Below are 25,988 nucleotides of genomic sequence, written 5' to 3'. Positions count from 1 at the left end.
GGATCGAATCTGTGTCCCAGCACTCCCAAGATGCCACTGATCTTCTTGCACCACAGCAGGAATGCCTCATTTTATTTTAATTGAAGTAAAATATATCCTGAGCTGATGGCTCAAATTAGTAATTAAAGAGGTTCCTGGTGGCCTAGCAGGTTAAGGCCTAGTCAGGTTTTGGTGGGGGTTTTTTTTTGGCTTTTTGGCTTTTTAGGCCCGCACCCGAGGCATATGGAGGTTCCCAGACTAGGGGTCTAATCATAGCCACAGCTGCCAGCCTACACTACAGCCACAGCAACGCCAGATCTGAGCCATGTTTGTGACCCACACCACAGCTCACGGCAACGCTGTATCCTCAACCCACTGAGCAAGGCTAGGGATCAAACCCACAACCTCATGGTTCCTAGTTGGACTTGTTTTCACTGCACCACCACAGGAACTCCAAGGCTTAGTGTTTAAGGGAACTTCTACGTGCTGCAGGCATGGCCAAAAAAACCTAGTAATTAAATTAGTTCCTTTATATAAGGCACATATGAGCAGGTTGTGGTGGTGAATGACATTAAAAATTATTAAGACAGGCTTTAGTGTAAAGCGGAAGAGTGGTATGAGATGAGGTTTATAGTTGTCATATCAGTTAAGGGCTACTTAGGTCATAGCAAGGAGTATATACTTTATTCTAAGTGGGAATGGAAGCAGAGGAGTGGCATTTCTGCTTGTTTTTAAAAGCTCATTATGCGGAGTTCCCATCGTGGCACAGTGGTTAACGAATCTGACTAGGAACCATGGGGTTGCAGGTTCTGGCCTTGCTCAGTGGGTTAAGGATCCAGCGTTGCCTGAGCTGTGGTATAGGTTGCAGATGCGGCTCGGATCCCGCGTTGCTGTGGCTCTGGCATAGGCCGGCAGCTGCAGCTCCAATTCGACCCCTAGCCTGGGAACCTCCATATGCCGAGGGAGCAGCCCTAGAAAAGGCAAAAAGACAAAAACAAAAACAAAAACTCATTATGCTTGCTATGTGTAGAATAGACTATAAGGATATAAGAAGCCAAACCTACTAGAAGTGTGGTGCAGTGGTCTGGTGAGAGATGAAAGGCTTTAGACTGAAGTGGAAGTAGTGGTGCTGAAAGGAAGTAGATGGATTCAGAGTATGTTATTAGAAAAATTTGACACATTTTCAAACGGAATGATATGGGAAGACAGAGTATTCTAGGATAATTACCAGGTTTTAAGGTTGAGCAGCTAAGTGAGTGGTAATGTCATCAATAAGGGAATAAGGGAGTTCTTTGATGGCTTAGTGGATTACATCTGTGTTTTCACTGCTGTGGCTTGGGTTGCTCATGTAGTACGAATTTGATCTCTGTCCCAGGAACTGTCACATGATGCCAGTGTGGCAAAAAAAAAAAAAAAAAAAGAGAGAGAGAGGGAGGAGAGAGAAAGAGAGAACCTGAAATAAACTTTGCAACTCTCATTTAAAAAAAAAAGATAGGGGAATCACTAGAGTGAGGGGACTCAAGAGATGGGTTTGAGTATTGTTAAGATTAATATATTTAATACACTTCTTACACTCTTGGACATTCAGCTAGGATGACAGGTACATAGTTGGATATATAAGTCTGTAATTTAGGTCAGAGGTCAGGGCTTAAAATAGAAATATATGAGTAGATATGGTTTGGAGTTGCCTGGTAGCCTAGTGGGTAAGGATCTGGTGTCACTGCTGTGGTTAGGTCATTGCTATGTTGTGGGTACAGTCCCTGGACCAGGAACTTTTACATGCCACAACCAAAAAAAAAAAAGTAGGTGAGGTTTGAAACCACAAACTGGATGAGAATTCCTAGCAAGAAAAATCATACTTTATCCACTGAATTGCACTGGCATCTTTACTGTAAATCAGGTGACAATCTATGTGAGATGTCTCTGAATTCTTCATTTTGTTATGTTGATTTCTTTCTTATGTTAGTAGTACGCTGTCTTAATTTCAGCTTTCTAATGTTTTATGGTGTCTAACAATCTAAATTCTTCAGCTTCCGAGTTCCCGTTGTGGCTCAGCAGTTTCAGAACCCAACATAGTATCTGTGAGTGTTCAGGTTCAATCCCTGACCTCGCTCAGTGGGTTAAGAATCCAGCATTGTTGCAGATCCTGACATAGGTCACAGGTGCAGCTCATATCCTCTGTGGGTGTGGCTGTGCCTGGCAGCGGCAGCTCCAATTCAACCCCTAGCCCAGGGACTTCCATATGCTGTAGGTGTGGCCGTAAATTCATGTACATATGTATGTGTGTATGAATGAATGAATGAATTCATTCATTCTTCAGCTCTGCCTTTCTTTAAGATTGCTGTTTTGGAGTTCCCATTGTGGCTCAGTGGTTAACAAATCCGACTAGGAACCATGAGGTTGTGGGTTCGATCCCTGGCCTCGCTCAGTGGGTTAAGGATCTGGCCTTTCCGTGAGCTGTGATGTAGGTCGCAGACACAGCTCAGATCCTGCATTGCTGTGGCTGTGGTTTAGGCCGGTGGCTACAGCTCCGATTAGACCTCTAGCCTGGGAACCTCCATATGCTACAGGTGAGGCCCCAGAAAAGACAAAAAAAAAAAAAAAGATTGCTGTTTTGGTCATTTTATATCCTTTGCATTTCCATGGAAATTTTACAGGAGTCCCTGCTGTGGTATAGCATGTTAAGGATACAGCATTGTCTCTGTGGTGGTGTGGGTTCAATCCCCAGCACAGTACAGTGAGTTAAGGATGTTGCTGCAGCTGGGGTGTGGTGTAGGTTGCAGCTGTGGCTGGGATTCGATCCCTGGTCTGGGAACTTCCATATGCCATGGGTGTGGCCATTTTAAAAAATTTATAATCAGCCTGCCTATTTTCTCTCTCCCTCATACACTCACATACATACACACACACTTCACATTGGAGGGTTAATATTCAACCTGTAGATCTGGGAAAGAACATCTTAATAATATTAAGTCTTTCAGTTCATGAACATGGTAAATAACCCTCAATTTATTTTAGCAATGTTTTGTAGTTTTTAGTGTAGAAATATTTTCCTTTTTTATTAAAATTATTCATAGACATTTAAAATGTTTTGGTGCTATTATAAATCCTGTTTTTATTTTTTTGTCCAGTGCCTGTGGCATGTGTAAGTTCCTGGGCCAGGGATTGAACCTGTACCACAGCTATAACTAGAGACACAGCAGTGACAGCATTGGATCCTTACCCTGCTGAACCACAAGGGAACTCCTATTTATTTTATTTTCAAATTGTTAACAAGAGAGTATTGATTAAACTCTCCAACATTTAGAGGTTCAGAAGAGAAGTAGCCAGTGAGGGACTTGAGAGGAGTCAGGGGGTCAAAGGAAAAGCAAAAGGAAAAAGAGTTTCAAAAAGGAAGAAGTGATTAGAGTAATTAAGATTAGATTAGAAGTGGTCAAGTTTAGAGTAAGATGAGGACAGAAGCACAGCTAATTGGATTTAGACAACTTTTTTCCAGCTTTTTTGGTCTGAATGATTGCAGAAAAATTTAGCAGTAGCTTTTAGGGATAGGTAGACTCAAGAAAGGATTGTTTTTTTCTTTTGCAGCTGCACCCATGGCATATGAAAGTTCCCAGGACAGGGATCAAATCCAAACCCCACCTTCGACCTACACCACAGGTACGGCAATGCCAGATCATTAACCATTGTGCTGGGCCAGGGCTTGAACCTGTGCCACCTCAGAGATAACACCAGATCTTTAACCCACTGTGCCACAGCGGGAACTACAAGGATTTTTTTTTTTTTTTTTTGAAGAAGGGAGACACTGATTATGTTTATATATGCTGATCAGGATGATTCACTAGAGTGGGAGAAATTGGTAATGCAGGGGATTACCCCACACTTTAGTCCTTAAAGGGAATGAGACAGAGGGGAATTGTCTAAGAACTAAATACTTGAAAATGAGATCAGGATCCTAAATCCAAATTCTGGCCTTTTAATAGCAGACATTACTTGAGGGAAAACAGAGACAGTCAAGATATACACTTGGCATTAATGACACACTTAGATGACTGAAAGTGCATGCATAACATTATTATGTTATGCATAATAGTAAAGTTATTAACATTTAATTTTTAATGCTGTGTCTGGCACTCTTTAAAAACACTATCTAACTTAACCATCATAAAACCTTATGCATTTGAAATTATTAGCCCCCTTTTAGAGATGAGAAAAATAAGGTTCAAAGAGGCTAAGTTGCCAAAGATCACATACCGAATTATTGATAGACCCAGGATTGTTAAATTTCCAAAATCCTTAGTCTTGAATATTCCTTAACAAAGGACTGAAAGACAGTAGATAATGTGTCTCATTTTTCTGAGACAGAAAATGGATTCTTGATCAAGTAGTTCTCATTAGTAGGTTTATTTATTTAGAACAATAAACATGTGTTGTAAATTCCCAAGAAAGGACTTTGTAAGGATTTATTAGTCATTTTCTACATGTGCAGATAGCTCAGCATTTATTTTCATCATTATCAAGTAACTTTAGTAAAGTAGATATAGAAAATTAATTTGTTGATCATTTGTTTTTAATAGTAAACTTTTTTGTAAGAAGATTGAGAGACTGTTTGATCCTGAGTACTTGAATCCAGATTCTCGGAATAATGCAGCAACATTATACAGGTACAGTGAAGTGCTTTTCTTTGGTATGCTATATAATGCAACTAAATTCTTTAATTTCCTACATTAAAATTTTTCTGCTTGAGTGTTTTTGTATCTTTTTTAAAATGTTTATACAATTTTTAAAGGTTTCTTTCCATTTAGAGTTATTAAAAAATATCGCCAAATTCCCCATGTTGTACAATACATCCTTGAGCCTGTCTTATACCAAATAGTTGGTATCTCCCATTCCCCGCCACCCCTATGTTGCCCTATAATCGCTAGTTTGTTCTCTATAACTGTAAGTCTGCTGCTTGTTTTATTCACTAGTTTGTTGTATTTTTTTAGGTTCCACGTATAAATGATATCATATGGTATTTGTCTTTCTGTGTTTGACTTATTAATGCCCTCCACATCTGTCCATGTTAGTGCAAATGGCAAAATTTTGTTCTTTTTTAGAATTCTCACTGTGGCACAGCAGGTTAAGAATTTGGCATTGCTGCAGCTATGGCTCGAATTCAGTTGTAGGCCTGAGAATTTCCATATGGTGCAGGTGCAACCAAAACAAATTTTTGTTCTTTATGGCAGAGTAGTATTTCATTGTGTGTGTGCCACATTTTCTTTTCTTTTTTTTTTTTTTTTTTTAGATACAGATAATTTTAATGAAATTGGCGTAGTTAAGACCAAAAAGATAAATGGGACATTGTCAGTTTTTCTTCAGCTCATGCCTTAACAGGCTAGTGAACACAACTTGGAACACTGGTAAATCTTGCTCTCTATGAGATAGTGAAGGGATCTTCTCAGTATTTAAATATATTAATATAACCAGTTATAGAAATCTAAATATAAAACCAGTCTCCTATAGGTTCTGAGAAGGTATTTACCATTTTCCTGAAAAGTTTAACATTCCACATTCAAGTTTAATCATCTCTGTAGAAGGGGGAAACAGTGATAGTACTTGTTGAACTGGAATTACTACTAAAATTCAAAAAGCTGACCATATTCATTTAGCCACCAACCCATCTTATTTAAATCAGGACCATCCAACAGAAACAATTCCATCAGCCATACATGATCTGAATTCTAGTGTATGAAATCAATTTAAATATGGTACACATAAAAGTCATGAGGCATTCGGTCTTGTAATAAATAAGGCAGTGACCAATTTTACTCATTAGCAGCTTTTTTGAGATAAGCTACCAAGTCTTCCCTTTCTCCCTTCTTAATGCCAGTGAAGATCATTTTTGTTCCAGGGATGTACTTCTTGGGATTCTCCAAGTACTCCATCAGTGTCTCCTCTCCCCCATGTGATGTCTTTGTTCTTGTTAGCATCTGTGTAAGTGAATCCAAGAGCCTGACCTGTCTTCCACCCAAACAGACCATGGAGGTTTGGACCAGTCTTGTGCTTGCCTCCCTCTTCTACAGTATGGCACTAGGCGTACTACTGAACAAAAATCTTCTTGCCCTTCTCAACATCACCCATTTTAAAATCATTCTTTTGCCGAGCTCAACAGACAAGTGGCCACTCGCAGGCTGGATGTCCCGTTTTCTAGCCTATTTTTAGTTTATTGAGATATCTCTACTGTTTTCCACAGTGGCCGCACCAATTTACATTCCCACCAATGTGTATGAGGATTCCTTTTTCTCCACATCCTCACCAATATTTATTTGTGTGGTTTTTTTGTTTGTTTTTGTTTTGATGATAATCATTCTTTTTTTTTAATTTTTTTTGTCTTTTCTTTTTTTAGGGCTGCACCTGCATATGGAGGTTCCCAGGCTAGGGGTCAAATTGGAGCTGTAGCCACTGGCCTACACCACAGCCAAGCAATGCAGTATCTGAGCCGAGTCTGCGACCTACACCACAGCTCATGGCAACGCCAGATCCTTAACCCACTGAGTAAGGCCAGGGATCGAAACTGTGTCCTCATGGATGCTAGTCAGATTTGTTTCTGCTGAGCCACGACGGGAAGTCCTTGATGATAGTCATTCTGACGGTTGTGAGGGTATATCTCATTTTGGTCTTGGTTTGCATTTCCCAGATGATTAGCAGTGTTGAGCATATTTCCATTTGCCTGTGGGCCATCTGCATTCCTCTTTGAAAAAATTTCTGTTCAGTTCCTCTGCCCATTTTTTTAATAGGGTTGTTTGGGGCTTTTGGTGGGATTAAATCTTCTTTGTGTTATAGATGCTGTTTATGTAAGAAACTTTTAACAAAAGAAACTGAAAGAAGAATTTCTTGCATTCCTGGAAAAATCAATGTGGATCAACATGGAAATATTATCTACATTCACATAAGGTATAGAGAAAATAAAATACAGTTTTTAAAACATGAATTCAGAGTGTATTTATAAAAGTAAAACTACTCTTATAAAGACTGGGATAACATCTTTTTTGCATGTGATCCAACTTTGATTTAGAAAGTTGTTACTTTGAAAACAAAGTTGCTATAAAAGCTATATTTTATTTACTGGGTAAATTTCATGATGTTTTAAAACTTTAGTAAAAATTATTATTTTGTCTTTATGGAATATGGAAGTTCCCAGGCTAGGGGTTGAATGGAGCTGCAGCTGCCAGCCTACACCACAGCCACAGCAATGCCAGATCTGAGCTGCATCTGTGACCTATGCCACAGCTTGTGGCAATGCCGGATCCTTAACCCACTGAGCGAGGCCAGGGATTGAACCTGCATCTTCATGGACACTAGTCAGGTTTGTTACTGCTGAGCCACAACGAGAACGCCCAGAACCTTAGTAAAAATTATTATGCATTAATCTTGAAAGATAGTCTGGTTAGTACCATTAAAATGATTTCACTAACAGATTTTAGTTATCTATCTAAGTGTTATATTGACTTTGACAAGAGCACCAAATTTACTTTCAGATGAATTTTGTTAAATGAGGAAAAATGTCTTTAAAACTGGATTTTCTGTAATCTATTTATTCTTCATACTTTGTCAGCATTCCTTTAATGCATAGTCCATTTTTATTTCCCTTTTCATTTTTTTCTTTTTTTTTTGTCTTTTGTCTTTTTAGGGCTGCACTTGCAAAAAGCATATGGAGGTTCCCAGGCTAGGGGTCCAATCGGAGCTACAGCTGCTGGCCTACACCACAGCCACAGCAACTCCAGATCCTTAACCGACCGAGCAAGGCCAGGGATCGAATCCGCAACCTCATGGTTCCTAGTTGGATTCGTTTCCACTGCGCCACAACGGGAACTCCCCTTTCCCTTTTAATTTCAAAACTGTTCTCATTCTGAGTTGGGGAGTAGAGGGAGAGTGTTATAAGTTGGTATAATGTCTCAGGAAAACAAAAGCTTTAAAGCCTATATGTATATTCCCTGACAATATCCTACCGCTAGGAATGTATTCAGAGAGGTAATATTGATTTGTGAAAGCATTTAATAAGGACATTTACTGCCATATATAAATAGGAAAAAGTGAGAAAACACTCAAATGTTTAAATGAACTTAAATATATTCATTGTAATAGCATATAGGTATAAATCACATCAGTATAAATTCTTCATATGTAGCCTAAGAGAATGTAAAAGAATATTGTTACATAGAAAGTGGTTAGTCATAAATTAAGGAAAAAGACAAGGCAGGCTATAAAACAAAACTAGAGACTGTTCACTAAAATGTTAACTTTAGTGATGTTACCTTTGAGTGATAGTATTATGAATGATTTTCATTTTCTTTTTGGTTTCTTTCCTATATTCAAAATGTACAACACTTTATTATTAAAAAAACCACAAATGTTAGATTTCATATTTTAAACATTAAAAAAGAAATCCAGAGAAACTAATTTTTTTTTCTCTTTATGGCCACACCTGCAATATATGGAAGTTCCCAGGCCAGGGGTTGAATTGGAGCTGCAGTTGTAACTACACTACAGCCACAGCAGTGCCAGATTCATGCCACAGCTTGCAGCAATGCTGGATCCTTAATGTACTGAGAGAGGCCAGGGATCAAACCTGCATCTTCACAGAGATGTCAGGTCCTTAATCTACTGAGCCACAACAGGAACTCCAAAGAAACACATTTTACCCTAGTATTAATAGCACAGTCAACTTTAAAATGTTTCATTTTTGGAGTTCCCATCATGGCTCAATGGTTAAGGAACCAGACTAGTTAGTATCCATGAGGATGCAGGTTCAATCTCTGGCCTTGCTCAGTGGGTTAAGGATCTGGTGTCACCATGAGCTGTGGTGTAAGTCACAGATACGCCTCCGATCCCATGTTGCTGTGGCTGTGGTGTAGGCCGGTAGCTACAACTCTTATTAGACCCCTAACCTGGGAACCTCCACATGCCGTGGGTGTAGCCCTAAAAAAACAAAAGACAAAAAAATAGTAATAATAAAATGTTTCATTTTTATCTCCATATAAATAGTAGGGAGTATTCATTAAGTAGTAGAAATTTTATACTTTTTCTTCTTTTTTTTTTTTGACCACACCACCCATGGCATGTGGAAGTTCTCAGGCCAGGGATCGAACTTGCACCACAGCAGCAACCTGAGCTTCGGCAGTGACAACGCCGGATCCTTAACCCACTGAGCCACAACAGAACTCCTGTACTTTTTTGTCTTGAGATTTGATTCACCTTTTGAAAATTATTGCCATTTTGACAGCAATAATTATTAATATTACTATGTGAAAAAACTGATAATAATTCAACATCCATTTTTGTTCAAAGTGGTTTTTTGCAGGTGAGCTGTTGATAACATTTTAAAAATTGTTTTTAAATAATCTAAAGCAGATGTGACAATCATTTGTAATAACTTGATGGCATTTTGTTATTTATTGAACTAAGGACAAAAATAGCAGAAGTTCAGAAAGACTAGGGACTTGGATAAAAATAGGAATTTGTTACATATGACCGGAGCAAGTGAAGTTTTAAGCCTTGTCTGTTTAAGTTTATATCGCTTAACTTAAAAATGTGTATTACCAAGACCTGATTATATATTATTTTATTACTCACTTACTAAAAATACCTTTTGAAAATAATATAAAGAACTAATACATTAATGAAATGTTTAGAATCATCAATAATTAATAGCTTCTTTTATAATATGTACAATTAAAGGTTCCTCAACTGTTAGCCTACTCAAACTATATTTAGTATATAATCCTATCTCTGCCAGTCATTGTAGTCCATTGTAGTCTATCCCACAGCCATCATTTGGGGAATGTTCTTGGAAATAAACCACAAATTTAAAAATGCTTGCTTGGCTTTTCAAGGGCTGTGACCAAGTCTGTGGAGTCGCCCCGGGGAGCCAAAGCTGTTCTTCATCTTCCACCTCCCACTGCAGACAGTAAAGACCATTCATACCATAACAAACAAACAAAATTTGCTTAAAACAAATTGTTTCTATTGCTTGCTTGTAAGATAATATAACTGAGGCTCTTTTCCTTAGAGATAAGACTTGGGATGTTCATGAGTATTTGAATAGTCTTTTTGAAGAATTAAAATCTTGGCGAGATGTATATTGGCGCTTATGGGGAACAGTCAACTGGCTAACTTGTTCAAGATGTTATCAGGTGAGTTTGTTGGGTGTTTTTATTTTATTTTATTTTTTATTTTTATTGTTTGGTCTTTTTAGGGCTGCACCCACAGTATATGGAGGTTCCCAGGCTAGGGGTCGAGACGGAGCAATAGCCGCCGGCCTATGCCAGAGCCACAGCAATTCCAGATCTGAGCCGCGTCTGCGACCTACACCACAGCTCACGGCCAGGCCACCCACTGAGCAAGGCCTGGAATCGAACCTGCAACCTCATGGTTCCTACTCGGATTCATTTCCACTGCGCCACAACGGGAACTCCTGGGTGTTTTTAAACACTGTGCTCTGCAAACATTGAGAGCAGGCTCTTTTGATATATGCTGTTTAATTAATTTCAGTGTGTTTGGATAATGTCTGACATCTTTTTAAGAAATTAGTGACAAAAAATGATGGTGCTATTAAACACTGCTTGCTTTTGACTTCAATTCTCTTACTATGAATCTTCCTTTGTTTTTATTTCCATTGCTGAAGCAATGAATGACTTGCTGAATTTTTATAAAGCCAACAGGTTTTAAGTGAGCAAATCCATTTTTTTCCCCAAAGGAAAAAAAATACAGAATCCTTCTGCCTTTTATTATTTCCAGCCAAACTGTTTCTTTGTTAGCCCATAAATTTCTTTAGAAATTCAGGAACACCTTTGCAGACAGAGTGCTGTTATTAAGATGTGCCCTTGTTATAATAATCGCGTTATGACAGAGGCTTTGTTCATTTTCTTCTAACTGAAGTCTGTCATAAAAACACAAGAAAACTTGCTGTTTGAAGGTACCTATAATAAATCCTTTTATAGAATAAATAGATCTTTATTGGTCACAATCATTCCTAATTATAAACCCAGAGTGTTTTACATAAAATTTTATATGAATCCCTTAGATCTCCATGTCACCAGTAGTTTTCCTCTCTCACTTGGGTAATGATTTTCAGTAGAGGGAAGGAAGAGCAGAGAGCAGCTTATCGTAACAAGTGAGATAGGCAGTCATGGTCCTCCCCACCATGAGGTATCACTTATAATCAAAGATATTGGGCTTCTCTTAGCATGTCAGAATGCAGAAAATCTGAAGAATTTTTTCCTCTCTTCATAGCAAATTGAATATTTATAAGTTTTAATATTTATTGTGGCAGGCTCATAAGCTCATAAAATATTTTGTGTGCAAAATACTTTGTGTATGAATGTGCACCTTATAGTTTTTATCAGACTCAAAAAATTTTATTTAAAAACCATTGTTTATTTAAAAACCATCATGGCACAGCAGAAACAATCCGACTAGGAACCATGAGGTTGCAGGTTCAATCCCTGGCCTGCTCAGTGGGCTAAGGATCCGGTGTTGCCATGAGCTGTGGTGTAGGTTGCAGACGTGGCTCAGATCATGCTTTGCTGTGGCTATGGTGTAGACTGGCAGCTACAGCTCTGACTGGACCCCCAGCCTGGGAACCTCCATATGCTGCGGGTGTGTCCCTAAAAAGCAAAAACAATACAAAACAAAACTATTGTTTGAGGAGTTTCCATCGTGACTCAGTGGGTTAGGAACCTGACTAGTATCCATGGATGCAAGTTCAATCCCTGGCCTTGCTCAGTGGGTTACCAATCAGGTGTTGCCATAAGCTGTGGTGTAGGTTGCAGATGCAGCTTGGATCTTGTGTGGCTACTGCTGTGGCGTCAGCCGACAGCTGCAGCTCCAATTCAACCTCTAACCTGGGAACTTCCATATGCTGCAGGTACAGCTCTAAATAGAAAAAATAAACAAGTAAATAAATAAATAAAAACTGTTGTTTGATAATCATAATTGAATTATAGACTATCCTTGTTTTTGTGTTTAAGATCAGATCTTAAAATTGTCAATTTGGTTACTTTCTTAAAATTATCTTACCAACTTGTAAATGTATCTGAAACATAACCATTAATATTATAACTGAACCTTAATAAGTTTATTCACCAGTGATTCAGAGTTACTCCACGGTTTTCACTGATACTGAACATTGATGGATGAAAGGAACCTAAAACTCTTCTTCATCATCATCTGTATAGCAAATATTTATAAATATTTGATATTTATAAATATCAAATCTGTGTGCTCATGGATCCTAGTCGGGTTCATTACTGCTGAGCCATGACAGAAAAATTTTTTTTTTGTAACTTAGGGCCACACCCACAGCATATGGAAGTTCCCAGGATGGGGGTCACATCGGAGCTACAGCTGCTGGCCTATGCCACAGCCACAGCAACGAGACATCCCAGCTGCTTCTGCGACCACAGCTTACGGTGACACCAGATCCTTAACCCACTGAGTGGGACCAGGGATTGAACCTGCAACCTCATGGATACTAGTGGGGTTCGTTTCCTGAGCCATAATAGGAATTCCTGGAAAACTCTTTATGTGATTGGATGACTATAAAATTAGACATACATCAAGATCAGTTTCATTCTGATATGAATTATGAGTAAAGTGTTTTCATTTTTGCTTTTTAATAGCTTTATTGAGGTATAATTACATGCCGTAAAATTCATTCATTTTAAGTGTACAGTTTACTGATTTTTTTCATAAATTTACAGAGTGGTGCAATCATCCCCACCATTCAACTCTAGTACATTTTCATCACCCCAGAAAGATCCCTCATGTCCATTTGCTGCCACTCCCTAACCCAGTCTCACCTTTAATCCCACCACAGATCCGCTTTGTGTCTCTGGAGGTTTGCCTTTTCTGTACATGTAATGTGGTGGAACATACAGTATGTGGTCTTGAATAAAGCATTTTTGAGATGTATAATTTCATTATGAGACTAATACTTGATTTTGTGTATTTTATTTAGGCTTTTCTCTGTATAGAGTTTTCACATTGTCAGTATCACTCAGAAACAGTGATTTATCCTACTGCAGGAAGCTCAATGAGTACTGTTGGCACTGGAATTTATCCCTGCTGTAACCAAAAGGTTCTCCGATTTGACCCCACTCAGTTTACAAAGGTAAATTTTGAATGTTGCTCTTTTGTAGTTATTGTGCTAACACTTCATATTTAAATCGTTTCTCCTTTTACTAATTTTTGTTTGTTTTGTCTTTTTAGGGCCACACCCCCGGCATGTGGAGGTTTTCAGGCTAGGGGTCAAATTGGAACTGTAGCCGCTGGCCTACGCCACAGCCATAGAAAGGCAGGTCCAAGCCGAGTCTGTGACCTACACCATAGCTGACGGCAACGCCAGATCCTTAACCCACTGAGCGATGCCAAGGATCAAACTCGCGTCCTCATGGAAGCTAGTCAGGTTTGTTAATCACTGGGCCACAACGGGAACTCCTCCTTTTACTGTTTTTAAAATATAAATATACATCCATATAGAAAAGGCTTGATACATAAATAAGAATAGTAAAAAGTATAAATCTCTCTTTATACCAACTCTCATTTTGTACCTCTTCTTAGAAGTAGCCACTGTTCACCTCTTTCTTCAGACCTTGTTGTATACATTTCAAGTACAAATTATACATTTGTTTTTGTTTTTTTCGTTTTTGGCCACCCCTTGGCATATGGAGTTCCCAGGCCAGGGATCAAATCCAAGCCACAGTTGCAACCTAAGCTGCTGCTGTGGCAATGCCAGATCCTTAACCCCCTGTGCTGGACCAGGGATTGAACCTGCATCCCAGTGCTCCCAAGATACCACCGATCCCGTTGTGCCACCGCATAAACTCCTTTACATAGTCTTTTTATATTGGAAATGGGATCATATTATTCATATTATTCTGTAATTTGATTTTTTCACTCAACAACATAGCTGGGTGATCATTCTATGAAACATTTTGCAGTGTAATATCCCAAGATGTGTATTTCTCACAGTTTATTTAACCGGTCTCCTGTTGATGATCATTTAGGTTGTTTCCAGTTGACACTATTACAGTGTTGCAGTGACACATCCTTGCACATATGTGTTGGTTAGAGTCCTTGTTCACTAAGTTAGAGTCCTTGTTCACTAAGACTTTTGAAAATGTTATGTGATGTAAGGAACCTAAAACTCTTCTTCATCATCATCCATACAGTAAATATTTATAAATCACCAAAGTTGTTTCATAGTCTGTGCAAGGCAGAGATTAGTGTGTAAAATTAAATTTCTGTCTTCATGGAGTTTATAGTTCAGGCAGTAATATCAAAATCAGGGGAAAAGCATGCAAAAGAATGCTTGATGAATTTCTGTAATAAGCTGGTCAGATCTGGGCCTTGAGGTCAATGAAAACTTTGTTCCTCCTTAAGGGGAGTTGGTATTTGGTGGAGATCTGAAGGGGAGTAGGAATATGAAGCAAAGTGGAAGGAAATGAGCCCTCTGGTCAGAATAGCAAGGCCAGGAGGAACATAGTGGATAAACGAGACTGTGAGAAACTGCCTGCTATAGAAAACATGCATAGATCAAGACAGGGCTAGAGAGATCAGTATGTGTCGGGCCATGCAGGGGCAGGAACTCCAAGGCTGTGTTTGAGTTTTTTCTTTATTTCAGGTTTTGACGATAGCAGTTGTGTGTGGAGAATGGCTTGGAGTGAAGTCAGGTACAAGAGGAAGCCATCAGAGTCGTGTTAGAGAGATGATGGCGACTTAGACTAGGGTAGCGGAGACAAAGATAAATGAATTCAGTGTTTAGGAGGTAAAACTGAGCTGACTTGATTGATCGTTTCACAGAGGGAATAGGAGGAGTCAGGGATGACTCAGGTTCTTGCTTGCGCTCCTGGGAAGATGGTGGTGCTCTTCACTGATGGGGAAACAACAGAAGGACCACGTCTGGAGAGGAGTTCTGTTTAGGACATTTTGAGTCTGAGGTGCTTTATAAGATAACCAGGCAATGCGTGTTAGATATATGGGTTTTGGTGCTCAGAGAGTAGCTGGGCTGAAGGCTTTGTAAGTCTTCTTGCAAATAAGTGATCATTGAAACCAACAGCTATAGGTGAGCATAAGAGCCTAGGGCCTACAATGGAGCCTAGAGAAAGTCCAGCACCTGTTGGTTGAATAGAGAATCATGAGCCTGCAAAGGAGGGTGATCAAGAGCAGACAGAACAATAGGAGGAAAACCAAGAATATTGTTAGGAACGTCAAGAGAGCAGTATTTAGAGAAAGTGTGTCCACGATGCTAAAACAGTGCTAAGAGGTCTAATAAAGTAATGAAAGAAATGTGTCTTTTGGCTTTGGTGATCTGGAATTCATATGAGTGAAGAACTGTTTTGGTGTAGTGCTAAGCTTAGAAGCCAGGTTAGTATGAGCAAGGAGTGAGTAGAAGGAAAACAAATGGAGACAGTGTGATTGTCAACTCTTTGGGGAAATTTGAGAAAGAAAGGAGATGGATCATTATGAATAAATGAGGTTATTTATTGTTTCTGTTTTGATAGGAGAGACCTTTTTAAAGGTCAATAAGAAAGATCTAATTGAGGAAGAGATATTGATAGTATAAAGTTTATAAGGAGACAGTAAACCTATTCCAATAGGGTGGAATATTAAGTATGTGTGGCAATATCCATTAAGCCAGGAGGAAAGCCCCTCTATTGTAACAGGAGAGAAGAGTAGGATGGTTTCAGATAGTAGTAAAATTGTGTTTTGGGGAGTTCCTGTAGCGGCTCAGCAGTAACAAATCTGACTAGTATCCGTGAGGACGCAGGTTCAATCCCAGGCCCTGCTCAGTGGGTTAAAGATCCAACATTGCCATGAGTTGTGGTTTAGATCACAGACGCAGCTGGGATCTGGTGCTGTGGCTGTGGTGTAGACCAGTGGCTATAGCTCGGATTCAACCCCTAGCCTGGGAACTTCCATATAGCACGGGTGCAACCCTAAAAATACAAAAGATAAAATAAAATAAAAACAAAAATAAATGAGACGTAATTAAACTTAAAATCTTCTGCACAGCAAAAGAAATCATAAACAAAATGAAAAGACAACCCACACAATGGGAGAAAACCTTTGCAAACAAAGCAGCCAGCAAGGGAATATCCTCCAAAATATACAGCTATCTCATGCAGCTCTGTATCAGAAAAATAAACAACCTAATCAAAAAATGGGCAGAAGATCTAAATAGACATTTCTCCAAAGAAAACATATAGATGGCCAAAAAGAATATGAAAAGATGGTCAGCATCAGTAATTATTAGAGAAATGCAAATCAAACTACAGCGAGGTATCACTTCACATCAGTCAGAATGACCATCATCAAAAAGTCTACAAATAATAAATCCTGGAGAGGGTGTGGAGAAAGGGAATCCTCCTACACTGTTGGTGGGAATGTAAATTTGTGCAGACACTGTGGAGCACAGTATGGACGTTCCTTAAAAAACTGCTGGTAGCCTAGCAGTTAAGGATCCAGTGTTGTCACTGCTGTTGCATGGATTTGACCCCTGGCCAAGGAATTTCTGCATGTCATGGGCAGGGCCCAAAAAAACTCTAAAAATAGATTATGAATAATGCTGTAGCGAACATTGATGTAAATATAAACCTGTTTGATGTAATGATATTTTGAAATGGAAGCCTCCCAGTCTGTGAGTTCTGTGGATGTTTGCTTAATGATAGAATGGGAAGTTCTTGTCATGGCACAGCAGAAACAAATCTGACTAGCCGCCATGAGGTTGCGGGTTCAATCCTTGGCCTTGCTCAGTGGATTAAGGATCTGGTGTTGCCATGAGCTGCGGCATAGGTTGCAGATGCGGCTGGGATCCTGCATGGCTGTGGCGTAGGCCAGTAGCTGCAGCTCCAATTCAGCCCTTAGCCTGGGAACCTCCATATGCCATGGGTGTGGCCCTAAAAAGCAAAAAAAAAAAAAAAAAGTAATAAGAATGAGAGGAGAAGGATACTTCCTCAGAATTTTAGTTATCTCTCTGTTAGAGGTTATTAAAGACCCTTTGTACAAATCAAGGTGACAGAAGAACTAAAACAGTATGACAACAAAATTATAGAATGCAAATTCAAGAACAACAGCTGGATCTTTATGAGACAGAGAATAGCCAAAGTTTGCCTAATGCCTACAGCACTTCCAAGGCTGTGTACAACAGCATCTCCAATCCCATCACCAAGAAAATGTTGTTGAGTTCATTGACACATGTGCAGCAGCTTCTCATGGACAGAAGAAAAGCATAATGTGGACCTGCACACAGAGCTCATGCTCCCACCACCTCCCAGAAATCCTCACCCTTTGACCTAAGACCTGCCTCCAACTTCAAGATTGAGAGGAAAGATGAGAGAGAAAAAGTGTCGTTGCCTCATTTTTTTTAAAACCAGGGAAATTCAAGAAAGAATATGTCTTGATGGCCATACACATTTGACATTTTTCTTTTCTTTTCTTTTCTTTTTTTTTTGCTATTTCTTGGGCCGCTCCCGCGGCATATGGAGGTTCCCAGGCTAGGGGTCAAATTGGAGCTGTAGCTGCCAGCCTACGCCAGAGCCACAGCAACGCGGGATCCGAGCCGCGTCTGCAACCTACACCACAGCTCATGGCAATGCCGGATCGTTAACCCACTGAGCAAGGGCAGGGACCGAACCCGCAACCTCATGGTTCCTAGTCGGATTCGTTAACCACTGCGCCATGATGGGAACTCCTACATTTGACATTTTTCTAAAAAAAAGAAAAGTATTACAGCAGCCTGTAAGTATTTGATGTGTTTGTTTCCCCAGTACTACAGTATATCATGGACTTAAACATTTTATTTGTATCTGAGAAACTCAGTCTTACCTGTGAAATCTGAAGACTGAAATAGCCAAAGATTTAAATGAGATGGAAATCAGTGAAAAAGAGGCCTTGTTTATATATATGGATAACTTTCACTTGTTTGATTGATTGACTGATTTTGTTTCATAATGGCAACATGCATATGGAAGTTCCCAGGCTAGGGGTCGAATCCAAGCTGCAGCTCTGGCCTATGCCACAGCAATGACCTACACTTCAGTTCTCTGCATCACCAGATCCTTAATCCACTGAGTGAGGACACAGATCAAACATTCATCCTCATGGGTACTAGTCACATTCTTAATCTGCTGAGCTACAGTGGGAACTTAGACTTTCACTTTATAAAGTTAACAGTCTGGAACATTAAGCATATACAACACTGTATTTGTTTAGAAAATGGATTTCAACTATGGAAATTTTTCTTTTTTTTGGGGGGGGGGGTCTTATTGAGGTTTCCAGGCTAGGGGTCTAATCAGAGTTGTAGCCGCCGGCCTACGCCAGAGCCACAGCAATACCAGATCTGAGCCGCATCTGCGACCTACACCACAGCTCACGGCAACGCCAGATCCTTAACCCACTGAGCAAGGCCAGGGACCGAACCCCCAACCTCATGGTTCCTAGTCGGATTCATTTCTGCTGCGCCACAACAGGAATTCCAGAAATTTTTCCTTTTTAAAAAATTTAGGGGAAGAGCTCCCATTGTGGCTTAGCGTTAACAAACCCGACTAGGTTCCATGAGAATGCGGGCTCACCCTGGCCTCACTCAGTGGGTTAAGAATCCAGTGTTGCCATGAGCTGTGGTGTAGGTCACAGACATGGCTTGGATCTAGCATTGCTGTGCCTGTGGCATAGGCCAGCAGCTGCAGCTGCAGCTCTGATTCAGCCCCGAGCCTGGGAACTTACATATGCCACACGTGTGGCCCTCAAAAGACAAAATAATCAAAAATTTAGGGGAGTTCTGTGGTGTAGCAGTTAAGGAACTGGTGTTTATCTCTGAGATGGTTTGGGTTCAATCCCTGGCCTGGTGCAGTAGGTTAAGGACCCAGTGTTGCCATAGCTTTAGCATAGGTTACAGCTGCAGCTCGTATTCGAACCCTGGCTCAGGAACTTCCATGTGCTATGGGTGCAGCCAAAAAAGAATTAGGCGACGTCATTAAACTTTCTTGCTGTCATTTGTCATGGATTTCCTACATTTCTGAAATCTTGTATGCAAAAACAAATGACGGAATTGTTAATTATTGCACTGTATTAAACGACTTGGTTTGGCTTACATTTTAAGAAGTTGTTTTAGAAGTGTAAAAAAAAAGTAAAGCTCAAAAAAAAGAAAAAAAAAGAAAACCTAAAAATAGAACTACCATTTGATCCAGCATTTCCACTCCTGGGCATATATCTGAAGAAAACTATAATTCGAAAAGATACATGCACCCCAATGTTGATTGCAGCCCTGTTTGCAGTAGCCAAGATATGGAAGCAACCTAAACGTCCATCAGCAGAGGAATGGGAAAAGCAGATGTGGTACATACATACAACGGAATAGTACTCAGCCTTAAGAAAGAACAAAATAATGCCTTTTGCAAAAGCAACATAGATGGACCTAGATATTATCATATTAAGTGAAGTAAGTCAGACAGAAAGACAAGTATATCATGTCACTTGTATGTGGAATCTAATTTTTTAAATGATACAGACGAACTTATTTACAAAACAGAAAAAGACTCACGGATTTCAAAAGCAAATTAATGGTTATCAAAGGGGAAAATGTAGGAGGAAAGGATAAATTAGGAATTTGGGATTAACTACACACACTACCGTATGTGAAATAGATAACCAACAGGGGCTTACTGTGTAGCACAGAAAACTCTAGTCAATATTCTATAATAACCTATATGGGAAAACAGTCTGGAAAAGAATGGATATATGTATAACTGATTCACTTTGCTATATACCTGAAACTAACACATTATTATAAATTTACTCCAGTAGAATTTTTTAAAAGTGACAATTTAAATAAAAACAAATGCTAGAACTGAAAAATATAGTAACAAGTTTAAGATCATTGGCAAATTTAATAGCAAGTTAGATGTAGCTGAAGGATTAGCAAAAGATAAAAGTTAGAAGAAACTATCCATAATGAAGCACAGACAAAATTATGAGAAATATAAGAGACCCAGAGAATGTATGTCTTCTATTTTTAAAATTGTAAAAGAAACAAAATTTGCCATAACCGTTTTTTTTTTTTTTTAATGTATTCATCAGTAATGTTGAGTATATTCCTGGTGTGCAACCTACCTCCAGAACGCTTTCCTCTTGCAAAGGTGAAGCTCTGTACATCATCAAAAATTCCCCATGCCTCCTAGAAACCACCATTCTACTTTCTGTCTCTGACTACACTACCTCTACTGTGGAAGCATACAGTATTCGTTTTTCTGTGTGCAAGAAGGTTTAACTTTTTAGAGAGGTTTCCCATTAGAAGAGAAAGAAAATGTATCAGAGGCAAAATTTGAAGAGATAATGGCTAAGATATTTCAGAATTGAGAGACACTGATTTATAGATCCAGGAATTTCATTGACTCCAGTAAGATAAGAAATCCTATAACGTACAACATGATAAATATAACTAACGCTATTATGTGTTATATGTGAACATTGTTAAGCAGTATGCTGTATTCCTTAAACTTATACAGTGCTGTGTGTTGATTATATTTAAATAAAACTGGAAAAAATGTTTAATTAAAAAAATAATTTCTTTCAGAAAAAAATCCATACCTACATATTTCATAGTGGAATTGCAGAAAGAAAGAGAGAGAGAGAGAGAGAGAGAGAGAAAGAAAGAAGGGGGAAAAAAAAAGGGCATTTTAAAAGCAGCCAGAGGAGAATAATGTAAAATTCCTTCAAAACATCAGTAATTAGAGTTTGTTTCAGCAATAGCAACAGAAGCTAGGGTATAGTCCACTGGGTCTTTAGTGTATCAGAACAGTTAATAATCTAGAATCCTGTCTTCCTTAAATATCCTTTAAGAATGAAGGCAAAATAAAGATATATTTAGGCAAAGAAAAATTGTAGGAATTTGCAACCAGCAAACTACTTTAAAAAGGGCATACTAGTGGATGGTCTCAAGATACAGGAAGGAATGAAGACCAAAGAAAGAAACGAGCCTTTGGTGATTAAGACAGGGTGGGGAGTTCCCTGGTGTTCTAGTGGCTAAGATTCAGCACTTTCACCACTGTGGCCTGTGTTCAAAATCCCTGGTCTGGGAACCAAGATCACACATCAAGCTACTGCACACTGCAGCCAAAAAAAGAAAAAAGACAGGATGATACTGATGAAGTTTGAACAGATGGACCAGTAGAAGAGAATGAAATACAGTTGACCCTTGAACAACAGTGATTTGAAATGCATGGATCCACTTACACATGGATTTTTAAAAATAAATACATGCAGCACTACATGATCTATGGTTGGTTGAATATTTGGATATAGAATGCTGAATATGGGACTTGAGCATCTGCAGATTTTAGTATACATGGGGACTCCTGCAACCAATCCCCCACGGATGCTGGCTGACAAAGATGCTGTTATAGGCCAGTGGGCAAAGGATAGACTTCCCAGTAAGAGGTACTAGGACATTGGGATCTTAAAATGGGGGGAAAATAGCTGAAACTATTCCCCCCCAAAGCCTGTATGTGAAACAAAAACTAGAGCTATTAAAAGATAATACCATAAAGGAAGGGATTTTATTTTAATTTTTTTATTTTTTGGCCATACTCCTGGCATGTGGAAGTTCCTGGGCCAGGAATTCAATCCACCCACGCCACAGAAAGACATGAGCTGCAACAGTGACAATGCTAATCCTTAACCTACTGTGTCACCTGAAATCCCCAGGGAAGGGATTTTAAATTCAAGTATATTAAGTAAAATAAATTGGAACTCAGGAGACAAACTCACAGGTGGGACCAGGTGTTAGCAGCTTATCTTATGAAAGATTCATATTAAGATTTTTTTTTTTAACTCGGGTACAAATCAATAATAAGACAATAGGAACTTCACACAAAGTTCCTTGTTCAGAAAACATGAAAAGGAAGTCATGGAGAAATGCAAACTAAAACCACAGTGAGGTACCACTGCACACATGATCACCAGAATGACAAGTTAAAAAGTCTCACCAAGTGTTAGAATGTAGAGTAATGAGAACTCTCCTCCACTGTTTGTGGTTATATATTTTGGCACATGTGAGCACTTGTGCATCAGGGAACATATAAAAGAGTGTTCCTGACAGTATTACTTGTAATAGCTCCAGACCAGAAACAACCCATTCACTAACTGTAGAATAGATAAGCAAATTGTGATTATCCATGCAATAGAACACTATACATTAAAACAAATAGTGGTTACATGCAATAACATGGTTGAATCATGAAAACATAGTATTTAATAAAACAAATGAGGCAAAACTAAACTCTGGTAGTTTAGGGATGCATTCTTAAGGGTAAAAGGATAAAAGCAAGGAAGTAAGTACCATGAAATCAAAATAGAGGAGAAGGCAAGTATGATTGGGAATGGGCCCATGGGGATTCCTGGATATTGGCAATATTCTGTTTTTTTGGTGTGGATGGTGTTACATGGATATTTGTTAAGGTATACCTTTATATTTCACGTTCTCTTCTATATAAGTGTTATTTTTCTTGAGAAAATTTGAAAAATCATTGATAGGATGGTATTCCTGGGCAAAGAAGAACAGAAACATCCAGTCATCTTTAAAGGAATATTTCTGTAATGAACCAACCTCTCAAATTTAGTTTCTTACATGACAGGGTTGTAAAGTAAAGGACCACACGGTTGCTCTTCGTGATCACAGTGAAGGTGAAGATTTGCTGTCCTGTCCGACTGCTAGAATACTGGATGATCTGCACAAACATAAAGATGTCATTCTTGTGCCTTTTGCTAAAGATACAGTTAGGTGAGGTGGGGGAAGCACCCTACTGCTGCTTTTTATTCCATGTTTCTCATCCTAGAATCCTCTATCTGCTAGTGCCTCCCCAAATCTGTAATGGCAGTCCCCGAATGTACGTTATTTCAAAGAGCATAGCTGAAGTTATATGTCACCTTACAATAATAGCAAGCAGGCCTATATTTGATAGAAAAAACACCTCAAAATATTGGTGATCCAGGGGGAGGAAAAACTAATAGAAGGAGTTCCTGGTGATTCCAAAGGGTAGGGCCCGCCATTCAACTTCAGAGAGTTTTTAACACTTTTCCAAGTAACTTCAGCCCATTTTAGTTTGATTGATAGAACTAGAAAAAAAAACTCATGGTTGAGATTATCTTTGCATACTTTTGAACCCTTGGATTCAGTAATTTCTGAATTCACTACCATCATTTTTCAATTGCAGCAGGCTATTGGGCTGGGGGCCGGAGGACCCTCTAATAGAGGCTGTTTTCAGAAACCATCATAGCCTGTTTCACCACTTGGTAGGTATGATGCTTTGCAGTGGAGCTTCCTTCAATGTGCAGTGGCTTCTACAAGGAGGATCACTAGATGCATTAAGAAATGTAAACATTGAGGTGGCATACTTTATACTCAAGAACTATATTTCTGAAGAGCAGTTTATAAAATATTTGCAATAAAAATATTTAAATTCTTAAATCGAGCACTTCTCCATAAAATGTCTTTTTCTTTCAAGTGATTCTGGGGATGGTCCCTGTGATGAAAAGAGTCTAGACTGTGATGTTTTACTGGAGCCAAATACACCATGGGGCCCCAAGAGTGGGGAGCTCAATGCTGTAAGTAGCTTGTTGCCTTTATTCTTTATAAAAAGTTTTGTGAATATAAATATATTTTTATTTAATTTATATTTACATTTTATTTAATGAAATGTATTGGGTATTTAATGAATTTAATTTATTAAAAGTAGTTTTATAGGACTTCCTGTCATGGCGCAATGGAAATGAATCCATCTAGGACCCAAGAGGTTTAGAGTTTGATCCCTGGCCTCGCTCAGTGGGTTAAGGATCCACCATTGCCATGAGCTGTGGTGTGGGTCACAGACAGGGCTCGGATCTGGCATTGCTGTGGTTGTTACAGACTGGCAGCTGTAGCTCCGATTAGACCCCTAGCCTGGGAACCTCCATATGCTGCAGGTGCAGCCCTAAAAAACAAAACAAAACAAAACAAAAACTGGGGGCACTCAATGCCATAAGTCTCTTTCCTTTATTCTTTATTTATAAAAACAATTGATGACATTTAATCTTTGACAGAAACCTGATTGGTTTAAATTGAAATTGAAAAAATTGAAAAATACGCATTTCCTAACTATCCTAATAATGCTATATGAACAGGACTATAAGCGTGATAGGATACATTCCTTGCCCTCAGAGAATTAATAATTAACTTAAATTCAAGGGAAAAAATATATAGTCTTCAGGATTTATTATGGACAAATTATTTGAGGAATGAGGATAGTATAGGATATTTTATCTTCCAGTCCCATAAACTATTTTGTATGAAATTCTTTTTGTTAATTGTAATCAGTAATACATTTAGTTTTTCCAAGGTTTCAAAGCTGAGGGGTTTTTTGTTTCTTTGTTTGCCTTGCCTTCTGCATGCAGAAGTTCCCAGAGCCGGGGATCAAACCGTGCCACAGCAGCGACCTGAGCCACAGCAGTGACAACACCAGGTCTTAACCCACTGAACCACCAGGAAACTCTAAACTGAGGTATTTTTAAGATGACCAGAAAGCTTTGATTCCTGTTACTGACAGCAGTGAGTCTCTGTTTGCCTATGAACTTCCTGTCTTTATGTTGGTTGAAACAGCCTTTCCTTGAGAAGGTGAAATATTCATGTAAAATGTGTTTAAAATTCTAGATGGCTATAAGTATTTATTTATTTATTTATTTGTTGTCTTTTGCTCTTTTAAGCTGCACCCACGGCATATGGAGGTTCCCAGGCTAGAGATCCAGTCGGAGCTGTAGCTGCCAGCCCATACCACAGCTCACAGCAAAGCATGATCCGAGCCCTGTCTGTGACCCACACCACAGCTCACGGCAACGTAGGATCCTTAACCCCCTGAGAGAGGCCAGGGATCCAACCTGCAACCTCATGGTTCCTAGCTGGATTTGTTTCCACTGTGCCATGATGGGAACTCCAGTAAGTGTATATTTATTAACACGTATTTATAAATTATATACAAAATAGCAAATTAGATGTCTTAAATATCTGTATATCTATCATCTGGTTCCTTAATTTATAGTAAAATATGAACATTAAAAAGTGATGGAAATAATTCAAAATACGACTACAATTATATTATCTACATGTGATTTACTTGTCCTTTGGAAATGATACTTGAAATGTTGGGGTTTTTTTTTCTTTTTTGTAAACATACTACATCGTCATCTAGGCAAGGCATATAAAAGATTGTAATATATCACTTTCAGATAAGTTTAAAATTATGTTTCAGGATGGAGTTGTTCCATACTTGCAACTTTTTCTAACTCTTCCACAATATCTATATAAAAATAAGTAGCTGCAATCTGGGTAGATGCGGATATATTAATCGCTTTTTTTTTGTCTTTTTTATAGTTCTTGTCACTGAAAAACTGGACTCTGCAGCTGGTAAGTAAGCAACTATATTCCACTTTCATGAATCTCTTTCTTCCTAAATCAAAGTTTAGCTTAATAGAATCTCATCAGTATCTTATTTTACAGGTATTAAATGTTAAATGTGTATATCATGCTTTTTAGCTTTTATAATTTTACACTTACTAAAAATGTCATTATGTAAAACAGACAAATACTCCATTATCTGGCTGCATGATCCATAAATCCTCTTAAATGATTTTTTTAAAACTCACTTTTAAGTCACATTTAAGACATTGAACAAAGCAGCAGATCTATGAAGTTCTCGATTTGGCTGATTGATTTTTTTTTTTTTAACCTATTTGCCATTACTATCCCACCTGCCACTAGTATTTACAAGAATGGGACAGGAATTTGGATCACTGATAACAGATAGGAGGGTGGATAGATGCAGGAAACTTGATGCAGATACGTTAAGTAATCCAGGGCCACATCCACCCAAAGAATGTACACGTGCCTATTTATGAGACTGTGTTAATATCGACAATTATTTTGTTTTAATTTAATCTTAAGG

General features: G+C 38.7%; 1 protein-coding gene and 1 pseudogene across 2 annotated transcripts in view; one reads left to right on the top strand and one right to left on the bottom strand.

Moving 5' to 3' along the window:
• Positions 1-25,988, top strand: part of SANBR (SANT and BTB domain regulator of CSR) — a 68,412-nt gene that overhangs the window by 24,593 nt on the left and 17,831 nt on the right. For both annotated transcript variants that reach the window (XM_047782004.1, XM_047782005.1), the window contains 7 exons: positions 4,554-4,640; positions 6,802-6,912; positions 10,028-10,151; positions 12,977-13,129; positions 22,650-22,795; positions 23,520-23,619; positions 25,418-25,450. In XM_047782004.1, the coding sequence (XP_047637960.1) occupies positions 4,554-4,640; positions 6,802-6,912; positions 10,028-10,151; positions 12,977-13,129; positions 22,650-22,795; positions 23,520-23,619; positions 25,418-25,450 (754 nt within the window). The remainder of the gene's footprint in view (positions 1-4,553; positions 4,641-6,801; positions 6,913-10,027; positions 10,152-12,976; positions 13,130-22,649; positions 22,796-23,519; positions 23,620-25,417; positions 25,451-25,988) is intronic.
• Positions 5,784-6,099, bottom strand: LOC125128042 (cytochrome c-like; annotated as a pseudogene).

Source organism: Phacochoerus africanus, chromosome 5 (genome assembly GCF_016906955.1).
Source record: "Phacochoerus africanus isolate WHEZ1 chromosome 5, ROS_Pafr_v1, whole genome shotgun sequence".
Taxonomy (NCBI): Eukaryota; Metazoa; Chordata; class Mammalia; order Artiodactyla; family Suidae; genus Phacochoerus; species Phacochoerus africanus.
Note: the sequence above shows the minus strand (reverse complement) of the source record. Positions and strands in the feature narration are given on the sequence as shown.